The sequence below is a fragment of the Zonotrichia albicollis genome, chromosome 3 (genome assembly GCF_047830755.1).
Source record: "Zonotrichia albicollis isolate bZonAlb1 chromosome 3, bZonAlb1.hap1, whole genome shotgun sequence".
Lineage (NCBI taxonomy): Eukaryota > Metazoa > Chordata > Aves > Passeriformes > Passerellidae > Zonotrichia > Zonotrichia albicollis.
In genome coordinates this window covers 76943160-76959756 of record NC_133821.1, presented here as the reverse complement: position 1 = coordinate 76959756, position 16597 = coordinate 76943160, and the positions used below count along the sequence as shown (strand labels likewise).

The following is a 16597-nucleotide window of genomic DNA, read 5'->3' as shown; positions in this document are numbered from 1 at the left end:
AGAGAGCTTTGAGTGAACGGGGGCTCTGTAACTCCCTGGCCCCACAGCTCCTCACACCCTTGGGCGGCTCCCCAGCTCCCAAAGCTGCCACCAGCTGGGCTCACCCTGGCTACTCCTGAACCCCACTCGGCTGGGGCACAGCTGCTCCCCCACTTCTCTACTAGGGTGGTCTCTTTTCCCTTGCCCATGACTCTTTGGATATTTACTGGAAACGTTTTCTTGGAGGAGGGTTAATCCTTTTTCATGCAGAGCTCCCCTCCCTTTTCCCAAGAAGCTGGTTCCTGAAATCGTATTTTATTACAAATAAATAAAACACTGCTAAAATTAGGCTCAGAAAGAGAAGTAGCAGGGTTTCTTGGCTCTATTTTTTCCCTGTGTGGTCATAATCTGTTCCAGAGAGCTGCCTCTGGTCCTTTGCCTCTCTTGTTAAACTAGTTCAGTGGGGTTCTTGGAGGCAGCCCATGTCCCTGTCTTTGTCAGGATGCATCCTTGCAGCAATTTCACATTGCATCTGTTTCTTCTGCTGTGCTCACAGAGAATCACAGAACCATCAAAAATGATTGGGCTGGAAGGGTCCTTAAAGATCATCCAGTTCTAACCCTCCACAATTTCCACAAGACAAGGTTGCTTAAAGCCTCATCCAACCTGTCCTGGAGCACTTCCATGGATGGGGCATCTGAATTCTAGTTTCACAGCTTTCTAACCTCTGTCTCTAACTGCTTCTAAGTAAAAATCAAGGTAACAGTACTTGCCAATAATTCTTGATATTTAAAAATAAATCGCTGCTTTAAAGAACTGGTGAGATACTTTCTTAGGCTGCCTGATCAGAAAACAAAATTATGTGTCTAATTCAGTATTGTAGCAATCTGAATTGCTGCTAGCATAGTCCAGGGTAAGGAAGCAAAAGGGACTTTTGCATAATATCCACAGATGGTTTATTCAGGCACATGGTGAGACATTCAGGTCCCAGCACCCACACACCGAGGGTCTTGCTTTCTCTCCAGAAGGGCCTGGGGGCTGACCCTGGTCTCTGGGTGGTACAAAGATGAGGGCCAATCAGGGAATAAGGAAGGAATGGCTCAGGAACACAGGAACAGACATAGGAGCAGGGGAAGGGGTAATGGGGTCTAACAGCTTTTTGAGGGAATCTGCTTGTGTCTCCCTAAACCAGGGAATGCCCCCCCAGGGTCTTCACAATTCCTGGTTTTTTATATTATTAAGAAAGCTTCTCTGAAGGATCAACTGAATCAACACAAAATTACAAACACAATCAAAAGCACTCATAAGACATTTTTTTAAAAATGCAAACAATTCTGAGTTTCTAATGTCTCAATAGATTTCTTGGAGTGTCTTAGAGCTGGCAGGAGGAATGCAGGTTTTCTTAGCACGGTTTATTAGGAAACTGAGTTAGGAGAAGTTTTTTCAGCAGGGATTGGTTCTCTGCCACTTGAGGCAGTGTTGCTGGCTGTTAATTTGTTCTGTACAAGGTAGTGTAGGTGGTGGTGTGTCTGCTGGAAGCTCCAAACAGAAATCATTAACTTTAAGAGAAAGATGGTTACTTTAGGGAAACTTTCTTTTCTTTCCCTCCCAATCACCCTCCCTCTGGTATGATGAAAGAAATCTGGGGGAAGAGATTAGTAGTGGGAGGCCATGGAAAGGGGGAAAAGGAGGTAGGAATTTGTGGGAACATAAAAAAGGAGTAATAGGACAATGGAAAGGCAAAGGGGAAAGTAGGAGGGGGGCAGGGAGGCCACAGGAATTGGGGAAGAGTATTAGAAGAAGTGGGACTTATCGGACTGGAAGGTTCTTTTGTTATGGAGGTGAACTCTTGGATGGAGGATGGCTCATCAGTGTTCTATCCTCTTTCAGATTTTAGGCTGTTGCTGGGGCCTGGTTGTTGGTTTGGGGTTTTATTTCTTTGGTAGGAGTGTGGACGACTTCTGTGATATGGGTAATACTTCGCAGGTTTGCAGTTTGGTGCATGTTCACTACCTTGCACTGGAACTCTACTAGGTCCTGTCACATCGGCTGCTTGGGGGCCTTTTCTTCCTTGTATTATATTAAATTCCACAATTTTTCCATCTCCTAGACTGTGGAGGTATTCCTTGGGGTTATTCTTTTTTATAGCAGTCTGATGAACGAACACATCTTCTTTGTTATTATTCTGGGTATGAAGCCGTATTTGTTTTTTACATTGAATTGTTTCACTGTCCCCAAGATGTTCACGGCAAGGACTTTTTTACCTTTGCCAGTGGGTTTGTGTTTGTGTTGCTGGATGTGTTGCTGGTGTTGAGGTTGGTGCACTGCCATGTGGGGTTCGTCCTGCGCTTGGTGCTGGTGGCCGCGCTGGGGCCTGGCTTTTTCCTGGGGCTCTCTCTTGGCTGATGTCCACGGGCGTTGTCGGCGTGGGGCTTCCAGAGCAGCAGGAGTGGCACAGGCTCCCCAGGCAGGTGGGGAGTGGCGGTTTTGCTGCCAGGACTGTGGTTCTGAGCCATCCCCCATTAGGGCTGCCCGCGCCCCCGGTCTCACCAGCCCACCCTCGGCCCCGGTGCTGTGGGCTGCCATGACCCAGGCTGGGCAGCGAGTATCGGCTGGCTCACCCTGGCCAAGCATGGTGGCAGCGGGATGGCCGTGGTTTTTCCACAGGGGCAGCTGTTTGGTGGGAGCAGGGACAGCCCTTGCCACACACACTGTGTCTCATGGTGCTATAGCAACCAAGGTAAACTCGTCTGTTCTTCTGTTTACTGTCCCTTCCAGCACTGCAAGTGCGCATGGGGTTTCTTTCCCCTTCGTAGTAAGAGACTGGTGCAGCTTTATATTGCCAATCAGAGCCTGCTCCTCTGACCCCCCCTCACTCCTGGGACTGTGGAAGCTGTGAGAGGAGGTGTGGGGACTAGAGGACGGAAGAGGGGACCCTGTGGCCTCCACCATGTTGAGCATGTGAACGTGAGCATGCGGCTATGGCCATCCAGTGACAGCAAACTTGGGCAGCAGGAGTGCAGATGGGAGAGCTTGGAGAAGGGGTTTTCAGCTGAGGTTCACTATTTTTTAACTGTTTCTTCAAGATTTTGAATGCATATCATAATCATATTCAAAAAAGGATAGAATTCTTTATAGAGTTTTTCTTCAGGTCTTAATTTTTCTCAAACTAGTTCTATGAAGTCATTGGTTAGGACTACATTCCACACAATATAAGGAAAATGCTTAAATAACCAGTGTACTAAACACTTTAACTCTTCCTCTGAAAAACTAAAGTGTTTTTGAAGAAAAGACTTTTTAAGGTGGAGGTGAACTTTTTGTTTTGCGTGGGTGAGTGTTGTTTCCACCTTAATCTAGTCTCTTCTCAACACCTGAGAGTAAAAGGAGGAAGGAACTAAAATTTCAAACTCATCGCACTGGGGTAAGACAGCAAAATTTTCAGGGTGGTTTAGTGCAGATGTTTTCTAGAAGAGGTCCCTGTTCGGGCGCCATTTGTGGCAATCTGAATTGCTGCTAGTATAGTCCAGGGTAAGGAAGAAAAAAGGGCCTTTGCATAATATCCACAGATGTTTTATTCAGGCACATGGTGAGACATTCAGGTCCCAGCACCCACACACAGAGGGTCTTGCTTTCTCTCCAGAAGGGCCTGGGGGCTGACCCTGGTCTCTGGGTGGTACAAAGATGAGGGCCAATCAGGGAATAAAAGGAATGGCTCAAGAACACAGGAACAGACATAGGAATAAAGGAAGGAGCCAATAGAGTCTAACAGCTTTTTGAGGGAAGCTTCTTGTGTCTCCCTAAACCAGGGAATGCCTCCCCAACATCTCCACGCAGTATAGAAGAAATGGTGTTCAAAGTGAAACCAAATCCTACCTTCATATATACAGTGATGGACTCTGAGCTTGCTGAGGTTATCTTTCAAGGACTGAAGGGCTTTTTATTATAATGCATATCTTGTTAAAATATCAATTCATGGATAATAGAAAAAGTTCTAGAAATTATTTCAAGGGAAGAGAAGACAAATGCCAGTAGCAAACTATAATTCAGTTGCATCTTCAATGCACTGGAAATCTGGTATACTTCCTATTTCCTCTCATGTGAAAAATGGTACCTGAATCCTAGAGAACAGTTCATGTTGGCCACAGGTGGCCACATGGATAAAGAAAGTATGCAAAGGTGTATATCAGATGAGGAATGACTATATTAGGGTTTCCTCAGCCTGGGACAGAGAGGGCTATGATGAAAGTGTACAAGACCATGAGTTGATGGAGATGCCAAGGATCCATTATTTTTTCTCTTTCCCTTCCAGATCCCAGAGACATCAAATGTCATTCATTAGAATGAAGGTTAAGCACACTTGCTGTACAGTATTTTGGATGTCAGAAAGTCTGCATGCGTTAAAAAAAAAGGCATTAGATACAAAGAAAATCCCTGAAACCACACAGGGTGTGAGGGCATTGTCAAACTTCTTTTCCCTGCCTCTGTGCTCCCCACTCAGCTATTGGCTGTAGCTGAGATGTGGCCAGACTAACTTTCAGTCTGATTAATTCTTCCTGGTTTTACATCCTTTTTTGATTGCTATGTCATTGTATTACAAGGGCCTCTCCAGGCCAAGGCAAGCATTTCATTTAGCAGCACATTCTCTGCAGCAGCAGCAGCTCAAGCACTGAGCACGATATATCTGCTGTGAGCCCAGCAGCCGCCTGAACCAGTGCTGCCTGCTCTAGGGCCTCTGTGTCATCCTCTCAGCTGCCCAAAGAGCTGAAATGGCAACTGTGGATTTTCAAATTCCTGACCTCCAAAACACCCTTCTTTTTAAATTGGAGCTTATGAGGCCTTGTCCAGCAAGACCCAAAGTCTCAGCAGTTTAAAGATTAAAAAGCAACAACATCCAGCTGCCCTTCCCCTTGGCAAAGACAAACAAATCCATGGTTTAATGTACTTTAAAGTAAAAAAAAAAAAAAAAGAGCAAGAGTTATATAATTTACAACATAACTGCTTAAAAAAATTGATAGATTGATTATCTTAAAAAATTGACATGATTATAGTTGAATTTTCTTCCATAAGAGAATAAGCCATATTGTACAGCTAAAAATAAGGCAGGATAAAAATTTGTATATGGTTCTGGGTGGTTTTTTTCACATTTTATTCACACTTTGAATCTGGTTCTTCACTGACAAGATGATGAGGTTTAAGCCATTGCTAGTTACAATGTATGTGTGGACAAACACAAACTATTTTTATAGGAACAAATGTATAAGAAATTATTTTGCTGTTGATGCTGGAGTGGTTTTCCAGTGTGGTCTGTGCTTGACTGTGAACTGACTATTATTTCCTCTATGAAGGGCTGCTTCTGTGCCTCACTGCATCACCACAACCAATAGAAACTGAAAGCCCTAAAAGCCTCTCTAGGCTGTGGGAGCTGCAGGAGACTTGTCTCTCTTTTTTCCTTTTCTGACGGAGATTTTGCTCTTCTCAAAGTAACGAGAGGCAGAAAAATGGATACATTACAGAAGGCAGTGGATTTCTGCATCCGCCACCAGACCACTCTGAGTTTCAGCATCGTGTCCCTGCTGACGGCTGCCAGCGAGCGCGTCTTCTCATATGTAGTGTTCAAGTGTCCCTGCAACTCTGAGAACCTGGTGTATGGCTATTCCTTCCTCTTAGCACCTGCCTTTGTCCTCTTGCTGCTCGGCTACATGATGAACGCCAGGACATGGCGCCTCTTTACAGGCATGTGCTCTCCAGAGAAGCATCCCCAATACTGTTCCTGGCGAACCTGGGCCCACTTCTGCCAGCTGTTTGTGCCAATGACAGCCAAGGCCTCGGTGGCCCCGCTCACCTGGATAGCGGTGGCCCTGCTCGGAGCCAACTTCTACGAGTGTGCGGCCAGTGGGAGCAACATGACAGCACAACTCTTCTGTAAAAATAAAGGAAATTACAGCCAAGAGCAGCTGTACAAAATGCCCTGTGATGAGGAGTTAGCAGCAGCGATGTCAAGTGTATGCCTCAGCTTTCATGCACAGTCCCAGGTAAAGCCTCACTGCTCTTCTCCTCACACTATTGGGAGGCTTCAACCCTGGCTGCTCAATGCATAGACGTGCCTGCTGGGAACTGTAAAGAGTCCTTCTCCCTCATGTTATATAATATAAGGTACCAAAAGTACACAGCTAGGCAATATAGGAAATTTGGCAAAAAAGCCAAAAGAAATGGGTATATTTTTAAAGTACTTTCTGGTTTTGTATGTTTGCATGGTAATGGTTTGGTAGTGTCATTTACAAAACCTCATGGACAGGAAACCAGCCTAGAGAATGGGACTTTGCACAGCAAGTTTTCTTCTCAATTAACTTAGACATGGTTTGAGTTCTTCTCTTTCTCTACTTTTATGTCTTTGAATACCTCAAACTTCTGCAGATAGGCATTAGTTGAGGGGAAGCTGAGATCATTAACACAGGGGGGAAGCTGATGTCCCCTTGCAAGAGAATGGTAGCAAGGAGACATCTGGAAAGAGAAACAAATAAGAACAGCTTGTTTGACTATAAATCTCAATGCTTGAACCTCTTAATAATTTCACACTTGTATTCTAGAAGAATAGTTAAAATATATATCTATCTTGTTAAAGTTTCTTGTGCTGAAAGCAAATTGCATGATCAAAACAGTAATACTTGTAGATTGTTTTTTGTTTGGTTTGTTGGCAGCACTGCAGTTTTGTTTCTACATTTGTGTGGATTTTGTCTTAACTCCAGTAGGAAAACCATGTTTTGCAACTTTTTCTCAGGAAATCATTAAGAGTTGGTTAAGGGAGTTAAGTTTATAAGAGTTAATAATAAGTTCCTGTTTAGTACAAATGCCTATTAAAACAAAAATGTGTTTTTATTTGTTAAATACTTAGCATACTGCTTCTCCAAAAAAAGGGGGCAAACTCTATACCATTGATTTTAGATAGGATAAGAAAGGAGAAAAAACAAGGAAGCCTGACTGTTACTGGCATTGCAGTAGAAACTAAAAGAAACATCCAGTCAAACAAAAATAGGAAAAGTGTGAGTGTATTTTTATTACTGACCACTATTTTTAATATCCAATCTACTTTCAACAAAATTAAGAACCAAAAAGAGCAAAAACGCCTTTTCATTTAGCACTCAATACTTTTTCATTTGAAGAAAAAGTCATCCTGGGGTAAAAGAGCATGTTGCAGGATCTCTGCCTAGAGCTTCTAGCTAAGTACCCCTGAGTAGAGGAGACACCAGCAATTACTAGGACACTTGGTTTTGATAGGACCTCTGAGACTTGTCTAAGGGTGTTAGAATCAGCTATAAAACAAGCATGAATTCCCATATTCAATAGTCAAATCTGTGTCCTGCCTACAACACATACAGGACACAACCTTTCCTCTGCCTTGTGCAAAAACAAGCTGTTTTTGCAGGCTTAGACATCAGGGAGAGTAATTACATTCTGTGAGAACATAGCCAGCAGGAGCTCTTATTTGCAGCACAAAGCACACAGAGAGATTCGGCACCCTTTGTACCATAAATGTGACCACAACTGCAGAAACTGATAGTCAGTATCTTGCCTTAAAAGTTAAGAAAGCTGGATATAACTGAGTAAATCACTTCTGTCCATCTTCTCTTTTTTCAGTATTCATCCTTAATCTGACAAGATCAGCTGAGGGGTGTAGAGGGTCTGTATGTCTGTCTGAATTGCATGCATGGGATCCCCTACTTTGGCAGCAAGCAGACAATTACATGCACTCCAGGATTCTTTGCTTACAGTTTTCTTATTTTTTCAGTGTTATGTTCTGTACTCCCACATATGGCCATGCAAAACCACCAATAACCTATATATCCTTTTTTCAAGCTGATAGGATGGTTCCTGATAGTCACCATCATGGCTCTGGCACTGATTTCAACATGTGTCACCCACTGCTTCTCCCCTGTCAGCTACCTTCAGTTCAAATTCTGGAAAATTTATTCAAGAAAAGAACATAAACTCTTTGAGACCAAAGCCAAAGAGCATGCAAACAAGCTAGCAGAAAGAAATACAAATTGCTTTTTTGAAGCCACTGACCCAGCACCATTTCCTACTCCCAGCAACGAAGACTGGCAGAAGGTTTCAGTCTCGTACACCTTTAATTCACAATCGCAGTATTACAGTGTGTTACACAAGTATGTGAACACCAACAGAGGCAACGACGCTGAATTCCAGGAAGAAGGTCAGGATCTCAATGTTATTGAATTTGTGGATGAAGCCCAGCCAAGCGTTTCAGGGTTGTAATGAGACAAATCCTTTGCCATGCTAGCAGTCTTTTAGCCTACTGATATAAGAAGAGTCTTATTCTCTGGTCTTACTGAAATCTATGCAAGCTGAAAGTGAAAGCTAATAGTTGTAATCCTCAGTAGATTTACTTTTTGCTTAAGTACATTTAAAAGGCAGTTTTCTTATGTTGCTGTCCATTGAGAAGAGTTGTATGTAAAATAATCAGCATCCACAAAGGTATCAGCACATGTTATGTCAAATTATTACCGATACCTTAAAAACACTTGAGAGGTGGAGTGACAATACCAAACCTTATCAAAGAGACAAAGACAGGAATGGAAGATTTGATCAGAAATTCAGCTTAGTTTTTTAGCTCTTTCTTTAAAATGAAGCTTTCAGTGAAGCTTAGATCAAGCTGTAGATTAAAAAACTAAGCTTGTCTTGAGGGGTTAGGCTCATGCATAACATGGTGATGTAGGTGAAGCTTTTATATTAGCAAGCATTAAAAGTGCATTCATAGGCTCAATGACATTAAAAATCTGCAATCCATATTAGCAAGTAGTAATATTCTTATCAAACAGCTTCTTAGTACAATAAATAAAGATACAAGTTTTGAGTGAAGAATAATGAAGTTCATTTTTGTCCTGAAAAGCTGTTGTTTAATAAGAGAGCATTTTATGCGGCAGCAGCTCTCTGGCCACAGAGAGCAACACATAATTTTCCCAGGCATTGTCCTGGGCAAGGCTGTGATAATATCAAAGAAAAGAATGATAAACAATTCTTATCTTCACTTGCTGCACCTGTTGCTGTAAACATGTGGAATGTGTTATGCAGATTTGTTTACCAAAGAGTTTCCTTAATTAGCCAATGGTGTTTTAATTAAAGGACCAATTAGGTCAAACTGTATTGGAATGTCTGTAAGGGTAATGAGTTTCTTAATTAGTATAGTATAATAAAGCAATTGATCAGCCTTCTGGAATCATGGAGTCAATGCTAATTATTACCCAGCCAGGGATGCCATGCTATGACAGTTCTAGATATGTGAGTCAGATTGTTTGGTCCAGGCTGTCCATTTACTTCTCCCAGAAATTCTCTCTTTCTACACAATAAATTCAAAAATCATTCAGACAGGCAGGCAGGAAACCCAAGAATTTGTTTGTTACATTCATTTTGCAAGGAAGGAAGAAGGGGAGAGCCTATTTTAACCAGCTGAATATAATGAGTTAGAAGATTCTTTCTCACTATAAACTAAAAATATAACACATGAAGGCAAAACCAGATTTAATTTTCATGTAGAAAAGAATTTTTTAAACATATTCCTCACAGTCACATATTTACTCAATGCTCTTTTCCTTCTGAGAAACTTGATGATTATGGAGTGACAGTGCAGGGGCTGACCTCTTAGAGAGCATCTCTGTAGAGAAGAGCCTGGTGTCTGGGTGGATGGCAAGCTGACTAAGAGCCAGCAGTGTTCTGGTAGCCAGGAGGGCCACCGGTGTCCTGTGGTGCATTGGGAAGAGTGTGGCCAGGTCAAGGGAGGTGCTCCTCCCCCTCTACTCAGCCCTGGTGAGGTCACATCTGAAGTTGTGGGCTCCTCAGTACAAGAAAGACAAGGAGCTACTGGAGAGGGCCCAGCAGAAGGGCCACAAAGGTGATTTGGGTCTGGAGCATCTCTCTTATGAGGGGAGACTGCAGGAGCTGGGCCTGTTTAGTCCGGAGAAGAGAGGATTGAGAGAGGATCTCGTTAACACCTCTCAAAGGTGAGTGGAAAGAGGAGGATGCCAGGCTCTTTGCAGTGGTGCCCAGTGACAGGAGCAGGAGCAATAGCTACAATCTAAAGCACAAGAAGTTTCACCTCAACATGGGAAGAACTTTACACTGAGGGTGGCAGAGCACTGGCACAGGCTGCCCAGGGAGGTCGTGAAGTCTCCCTCTCTGAAGACAATCCAGACTCACCTAGATGTGTTCCTGTCGGGACCCAGGACATTTCTCTGGCTGCTCTGGGTGATTTGAGACCCTGGCAGAGGGCTCAGAGACCTTGGCACAGAGCCAAAAACACCAGTGGCTTCAATTTTAGTCCATGGAAAAAATTACCAACTTTGTGTGAAGATTTACAAGCCACAAGAGTTTGAGTAGAATGATAGTTAATTTGTCACAGGGTAAAAAAGTAGAATTTTGGGGATTTAGAATGGGGGTTCAAGAGGCAAGATGAAGGAATCTGGGCATGTCCTGTCTTTCTTCTCCTTCTTCTTGTCCTCCCTCTTCTGCTGTGATGATGACACTTTTAGATTGGTTTAGAGTAGAGACAGACTGTCTAACATAGGTGATAGGTATTTGAAAATTATTGTAAATAAAGTACATGTAGTTCTCAGTAAAAAAAGTTAACACCACCCCAAGGGCAGTCACTGTGCACAGCCCGACCTGCTGGATAGATCTCACAGGTCAAAGAAAGAATATAATAGATAAGAAAAATAAACAACCTTGAAAAGCAGAACCGATGAATCTCAATTTCTTCTTTAGTTGCAGGGCTGGGGAAAAAAAAGACTTTCTAATACCTTGGGGGTCATCTCAACCACAGAAAACCGAGATGTTCCTGTGTCACCTGGTCTAGGTGACCCTGCCCTGTCAGTGGGGTCGGACTAGATGACCCTCAGGGGTCCTTTCCAACCCTAACAGTTCCGTAATTCTCTAAGAAAACAAGGACAGTATAGGTTATTCACTTTCAAGATAATAATAATTTTTAAAAAGAGAATATTTGGTTAGTGTTGTTGGAAAAAGTAAAAATGTCATTGTCATTGCCATTGTCAATAAACAGCCTTCATTGTGGTCAGGCACCTGTACATCTCAACCAGCAAAAACCCCACTGTGGGCTCTTGTACAGGCAGTGAAATCAGACAAACTCCACAACACATTTCAGCTCTAATTAAAAAAAACAGTAATAATAATTAAAAAAAAAAAAAAAGAGGCAGGGAAACTTGTGACTGGTTATAACATTTTGTTACATGTACCTGTTGCCACTTCTTACTGGAAGCAGGTAACAGCAGCTGGGCTGAGACCAAGGCTGCAGTAACAAATAATTTAGTTTTTGTTCCCTTCAAAATTGCTCACTTAAAGTGCCATTCTACTATGCCACCACTTTACCACACCATTAAAACAAACAAGGGAGAGAGATTATCATGAGGACTGTACAGGTCTGGTGAGAATGAACCCAAGGTAAGAGATGCCCTCATTTAGCATGATGAAGACGTAAACAGACTGAGGGAAAAATAGGAGAAGAAGGTACAAAACACAGTGATAAAATCAGAGTGAACTTGGGGCTACACTGACCTTAGTTGTTGGTATTTTGGTTTAAAAGAAGTGTTTTGATGAGAAGAGGGTAAGGTGGCTTTGTGGGTAGGGTGCTGTGCTAGGACCTGGGGTTTTGTCCAAACCTTATCCAGACATCTTCATTACACCAAACAACTTTAAACCTTTCCTATAACTTGGGTTTCTCTGAGGCTGCTCCTTCTCTACTTCCCAGTCATGTTGTGGTAACAAGTCCACTACCAAGAGGAAGATGTTCAACAGCTGGTGGTGAAAGCCAGGTAAGAACAGAAAACACGACCACCAAACCAGTTGTGTGGCGATCTCAGAATTTTATTTCAAGTTTCCTTAGACAGGTACAGGTCCACAATAGCTACACATTAAATACATCATGCTTTGTTCATTTTGGTCACAAGATCAGTGCTCTTGGAGAGAAGGCCGATGTGGAAATGCCCATAGCTTGGTGAGACAAGCACCGCTGCAGTTGTCAGAGTGCTGCAGCCTGGAGTGTGCACAGGACTGAGCAGAAGTGCCAGCAAAACTGCATGTGGGACCTGAAGAGCTGGAAAGAACACCACCAGAGGCAATGAAGACCCATACCTCCCTGATTTCAAAGACAGCAGGATGTCCAGTGTGGAGGACAATGAATGGCAAAGTATCACACATCAAAACATGCACCTGTGAGTGAGACACTGCATACAGCAATGGCAGCAGAGGAATCCTTTGTGGATAACCACACACAGCCAGGGAAAGAAAGCACCTCTAGCAGACATGCTCTGAAATATTACTGACAAAATGGGAAAAGGTTATCAGCTTTACCTGAAAACAATTGGTATACGGACAAATATTTAGCACACACTAAATACTGAGATAAAACTTCCATCAAGCTCAAGAGCCTGGGTATGTGAGAGGGAAGGGCAGATAATTTCATTCCTTTTTACTGATATCTGTGCCACAACAATTAACATTGCTCTCTCCTGCCCTGCCTCTCCTATTTGCTGCCCTGCTTTCTTCACCTTTCAAGCAGCTGACTGGTGCAGCTGACTCAGCAAAGCCACTTTTACCCTGTCTTCTTCTAAACCAAAAGACACAAAATATCCCCAGGCAAGGGTTTCTCCCAATATTTCTTTCATTTGTTCCTTCTGTGCCTTCTGTCTTCAGGCTTCCTTAAAAATGTGATTCCTATTTCTGTCACAGCATCCCCCTTCAGCCTGTCCTGGAGGAAGGACACTTCTGCTGCTAAGTGAACCTGGAAAGAATCAGGTCTGATTAGTTAAGCAAAAAAATGCCCAGTTTTCCACCCTCCTAATGAGCTTTTTTCTCTCTCTCTTACCACAAGAGGACCCCCTTTCCCAGGTTTCATAGGAAACAGATATTTAAATTGTTTTAAAATAGCTTTCCCAACTAAGCTAATACAAAGGAAATTTACAGACACTGGAATTTATATAGCACATTACCCTTCTCCCCAGTGTTTTGCTTTCTTCTGAGACCCTAAATTGCATACTTAATGATTTTGTGATCACAGAATTTCCTAGTCTTGTACTAAGAGTTATGATATAATACTTTTGTGACTTAGTCTTGTATCAGATGCTCTGATTCCGAGACTGATGTATGTACATAACACCGCAGGATTGAGTTTTTTGTCTCTTGAAATATAAGACTACGCTGAATCCGATATTGACAAAAAACATAAAGCAGCCCAAAAGTAATCTCCCTGAAGAAGCTCTACAGGTCAGAAATTTTCAAATTGTGCCCTTTATTTATTTCTTTGCAAAACCTTAAACTTAAGAACAAAATTTGGATTGCCATCTGATACACTTCTGATGCTTTGGTTTTAACATTATGCTCATCCACACTTTGTTCTCCCTCTCAGCAGGTACCACAGTAACCTGAGACTATTATTTATCTTGAGGTATTTGGAAAGAATCTGGGATGACTCTTACTGGCTACAGCTGTACAGGGACGTGTGACAGGGTCCAGGAGCAGTGGAGGAACCCAACATTCCCCTCTATCCCTCCACTGTAAGTGTTACCTGTCTTCCTGATCCCCCCTGGCTTTTGCACCCAAGTCAGCCACTGAACAGACTGAACAGCCAGGCAGGGACAGTGTGGAGGTGAGATAATCCCATGTGCTTCTCTACCTCAGGATCCAGGATCAGCCTTGTCCTCTTTTATCTAGATACAGACATTTAAACTGAGAGGTTAAACAACACTGTATTTCCTACTTTTATCTGAACAAGTGATTTTGTTTTCCTGTGCTTCCGTGAATTAGCAAAGAATGGAGAAAACAGATATGCACCTCCTTACCATTTCCAAGGCCCCTCGAATCACCCCACAGAGGAGGTTACAATAGCAGAGTGACGCTCGTTCCGCTGGCAGCTCCTCCACAAAATCCACCAGTGGGTTTTTGTCCAGGATTAAGGAGAATTCATTCCCTGTGACACTATTGCAGCTCACACTAGGGGTCACCCCAAGATACATCTTGAAAGCAACCTGCAAAAGAATGAAATTCTGCTGCTTAAATGTGTTGCGTGCAAACCAGAGGTGAAATTTTAGAAAGAAGCATCCTGTAGACCAATTTTACCCCAGGAAATAAGGGGGGAGAGCCAGACAGGCTAGAAATCAAAGTACATTTGTCTCTTCTGTGATCAGCTTGAGCCAGCAATGCAAATCTAGAGCTGTGTGATGCCCCAGGAAAACACAACAGAGAGCTGCTCTTCTTTGAAGTTCCCACATTTACAACTCCACACAAAGTGGTTTTACTGTTATCACTCATCTGCTTTCAGTCATGCCATACTCCCTTGGGACCATTAGCATCTATATTAGGTCATTCACTACCTCACCAGCAACTTTTACAATCACAGCTCAAGATCTCGCACAACTCTGATCTCTCCATCTGCAGTCGCTTAAAAAAAAAAAAAAAAAAAAAAAAAAAAAAAAAACAACAAAAACAACCAGCCCACCGAAAACAAGGCTTCCAAGACTGCAAACTTGGTCACACAGAGCACTGCCTGCTGTCTTCCCGCGCCGGGTGGATGCTGCTGCCGATGTGCCACATCTGGCGTGCCAGCGCTCTGCAGCAGTGACATCACGGCGCTATCTCGGCAGGGCGGGGAGAGCCGGGCGCGCCTCCTCGGGCAGCTCTGCCCCGCCGCACGCCGCTGCCGACCGAGAGAAGCCGTCCCCAGTCTCTCCTCCTCAGTGAGTACCAGGGATGGATGCGTTCCAAACAATCCTGAAGTTCTTTATGAACCGGAAAACCGCCATAGGTTACAGTTTTATGGCGCTGCTGACAATGGGAGGTGAACGTGTGTTTTCTCTTGTTGCTTTCAGATGCCCTTGCAGCAACGAAAACTTCAGGTACGGTTTGGTATTTCTCTTCTCGCCAGCTCTTGTTTTGCTGGTTATTGGATACTTCTTGAACAGCAAGACCTGGAAACTCTTTACAGGCTGCTGGGTGAATCCCAGGAAAATATTCCCCAGAGGGAATATCTGTCATTTCTTTTACGTCTTTGGACAAATCACTTTAAATGCTCTGGTAGCCCCAGTGATGTGGCTGTCCGTGGCTTTGCTCAACGGGACTTTTTACGAATGTGCCATGAGTGGCTTGAAAAATCCTGCCTACTTACAAGCAGTTTGCCACAGCAAATCGGAGAGCTGCTTTGAAGAGCTACACAAGGTAGCCTGTGACAAAAGCTCCCTGCCCTTTTCAGAGAGTGATGAACTGAAAAGAACACTTCAAGCACAGTCCCAGGTAAGAAAAGTGATAAACAAAAAGCATTACTGTGCTGCTGCTGTGATTTATCTGTGGAAGATCCTGATGTCAGAAGTTTTGTTAAAACTGTTGGCTTCGTGTAAACAATGTTTTGGCATACAATCAATCCATCTTTTGGTTCAGTTTGAGCTGTTCCATATTTCTTAGGGGTCCTCACTGATGGCGAGGTCAATAAGACCAGAGAACATAAAGCTTTCTTCCTGAATGGAGATTGCTCTAAGGAGGGAAAAAACCAAACCCAACTGGATTGTTTTGGAGGCTGAATTAACAGATATCACTGCATTAAAGGGGTCTGTCCTATTAAAAAATTCATGCCACACTCTCCTAATTTAAAACATTGTGATAACCGTAGGTCACTAACAGCAGAAAAATACTGGAAAACAAGATTTGTGAAATATCTTTTGGCTGCTTAAATAATGTGCTTCTGTTTGTGTTCCTCTTTTTTGTGATGACAAACGTAAGGATGTTTTTGTCCTGCTTGGAGGAAGTGAGAAACAATAAAGCAAGCAGATTATGCAAAGTTGAGATCTTACTACTTTCTACAATATATGTGCAGTACAATTTTGCTCTCTGCATTGTAATGCAAATAAATTCAGAGGCAAAAAATCAAAACAGTGGAGAGAATAAAAAGAAAGCTACAGAAAAAGGAAAACACACTGTGGAGCCAGCAAGTTTTTGTTAGGAATTGTATCCATCTGGAACAATTTCCTTTCCAAGAGCTGGTTTTATTTTTAAGTCCTCATGCAAATAGGACAAAGACTGCCCTGCAGACAAAACAGTTTGTTTGTTAGTTTTAGAAGGCAACAACAGATAGTGCTTGAGACTTTAAGGTGTATGTATAGGAAATACTGAAAGACCAGGGATTCAGTATTACCATGAGAATATATGAGTTCATTTTCCAAGCTGCAAGAAAGTGAAAAACTGCTTAAAAAAAGATTTCTCAAATATCCATAAAAATCGCTAGTCAGTACAAAGTGATTGGGAAACATAAAGGAAAGCTCTAACTATTGTTCTATTCCAATTCCTAAGAATAGTTGTTAGTCAAACTTCTCTGTTTCACAGACTTCTCTGAAGAAACTTTCTATATTACATCAGCTAAACACAGATTTTTACTGGTGGTTTTTTTTTTTAACATCAGTGCAAGAGTTCACATGAGAGTTCACTCTCCATATCATCACCATTGGAGCATGGGAAATCAGTTCCAGTTCTAAAGCCTCTGAGCCCTAGAATATTTGTCCCACACTGGAACTTTTTCCAGTGTTTGAAAACAAGTTTGGGTTTTTGTTTA

At 42.7% G+C, this 16597-nt stretch overlaps 3 protein-coding genes across 5 annotated transcripts in view; 2 read left to right on the top strand and 1 right to left on the bottom strand.

Moving 5' to 3' along the window:
• The first annotated feature begins 5426 nt into the window (after positions 1 to 5426).
• Positions 5427 to 8250, top strand: LOC102061562 (calcium homeostasis modulator protein 6). The gene is made up of 2 exons (XM_005490698.3): positions 5427 to 6011; positions 7834 to 8250. Exons 1-2 carry the CDS (start codon positions 5478 to 5480, stop codon positions 8248 to 8250), a joined length of 951 nt encoding a protein of 316 aa, XP_005490755.1. The 5' UTR covers positions 5427 to 5477.
• A 3280-nt stretch (positions 8251 to 11530) lies between these two features.
• The window catches only part of TRAPPC3L (trafficking protein particle complex subunit 3L), a 21268-nt gene continuing 16201 nt past the window's right edge, over positions 11531 to 16597 (bottom strand). The window contains exons 4-6 of one of the 3 annotated variants that reach the window (XR_003381248.2): positions 13842 to 14027; positions 12214 to 12784; positions 11531 to 12097 (exon numbers count right to left, since the gene is read on the bottom strand). Coding sequence is in view for 2 of the 3 variants with exons in the window: in XM_005490685.4 (XP_005490742.2) it covers positions 12665 to 12784; positions 13842 to 14027 (306 nt within the window). In the remaining variant the exon portion in view is untranslated. Of the gene's footprint in view, positions 12785 to 13833; positions 14028 to 16597 lie in introns of all 3 variants that reach the window. The other 2 variants (XM_005490685.4, XM_014269612.3) reach the window with 2 other exon arrangements.
• CALHM5 (calcium homeostasis modulator family member 5) overlaps positions 14653 to 16597 on the top strand; it is a 9407-nt gene continuing 7462 nt past the window's right edge. The window contains exon 1 of the mRNA XM_005490684.4: positions 14653 to 15288. Within this exon, the coding sequence (XP_005490741.1) occupies positions 14749 to 15288 (540 nt within the window). The 5' untranslated portion in view covers positions 14653 to 14748. The remainder of the gene's footprint in view (positions 15289 to 16597) is intronic.

Coding starts and splice junctions, on each gene's coding strand:
- LOC102061562 (XM_005490698.3), top strand. CDS start 5,478: ATGGATACATTACAGAAGGCAGTGGATTTCTGCATCCGCCACCAGACC. Junction 6,012..7,833: donor GCTTTCATGCACAGTCCCAG/GTAAAGCCTCAC, acceptor CCTTTTTTCAAG/CTGATAGGATGGTTCCTGAT.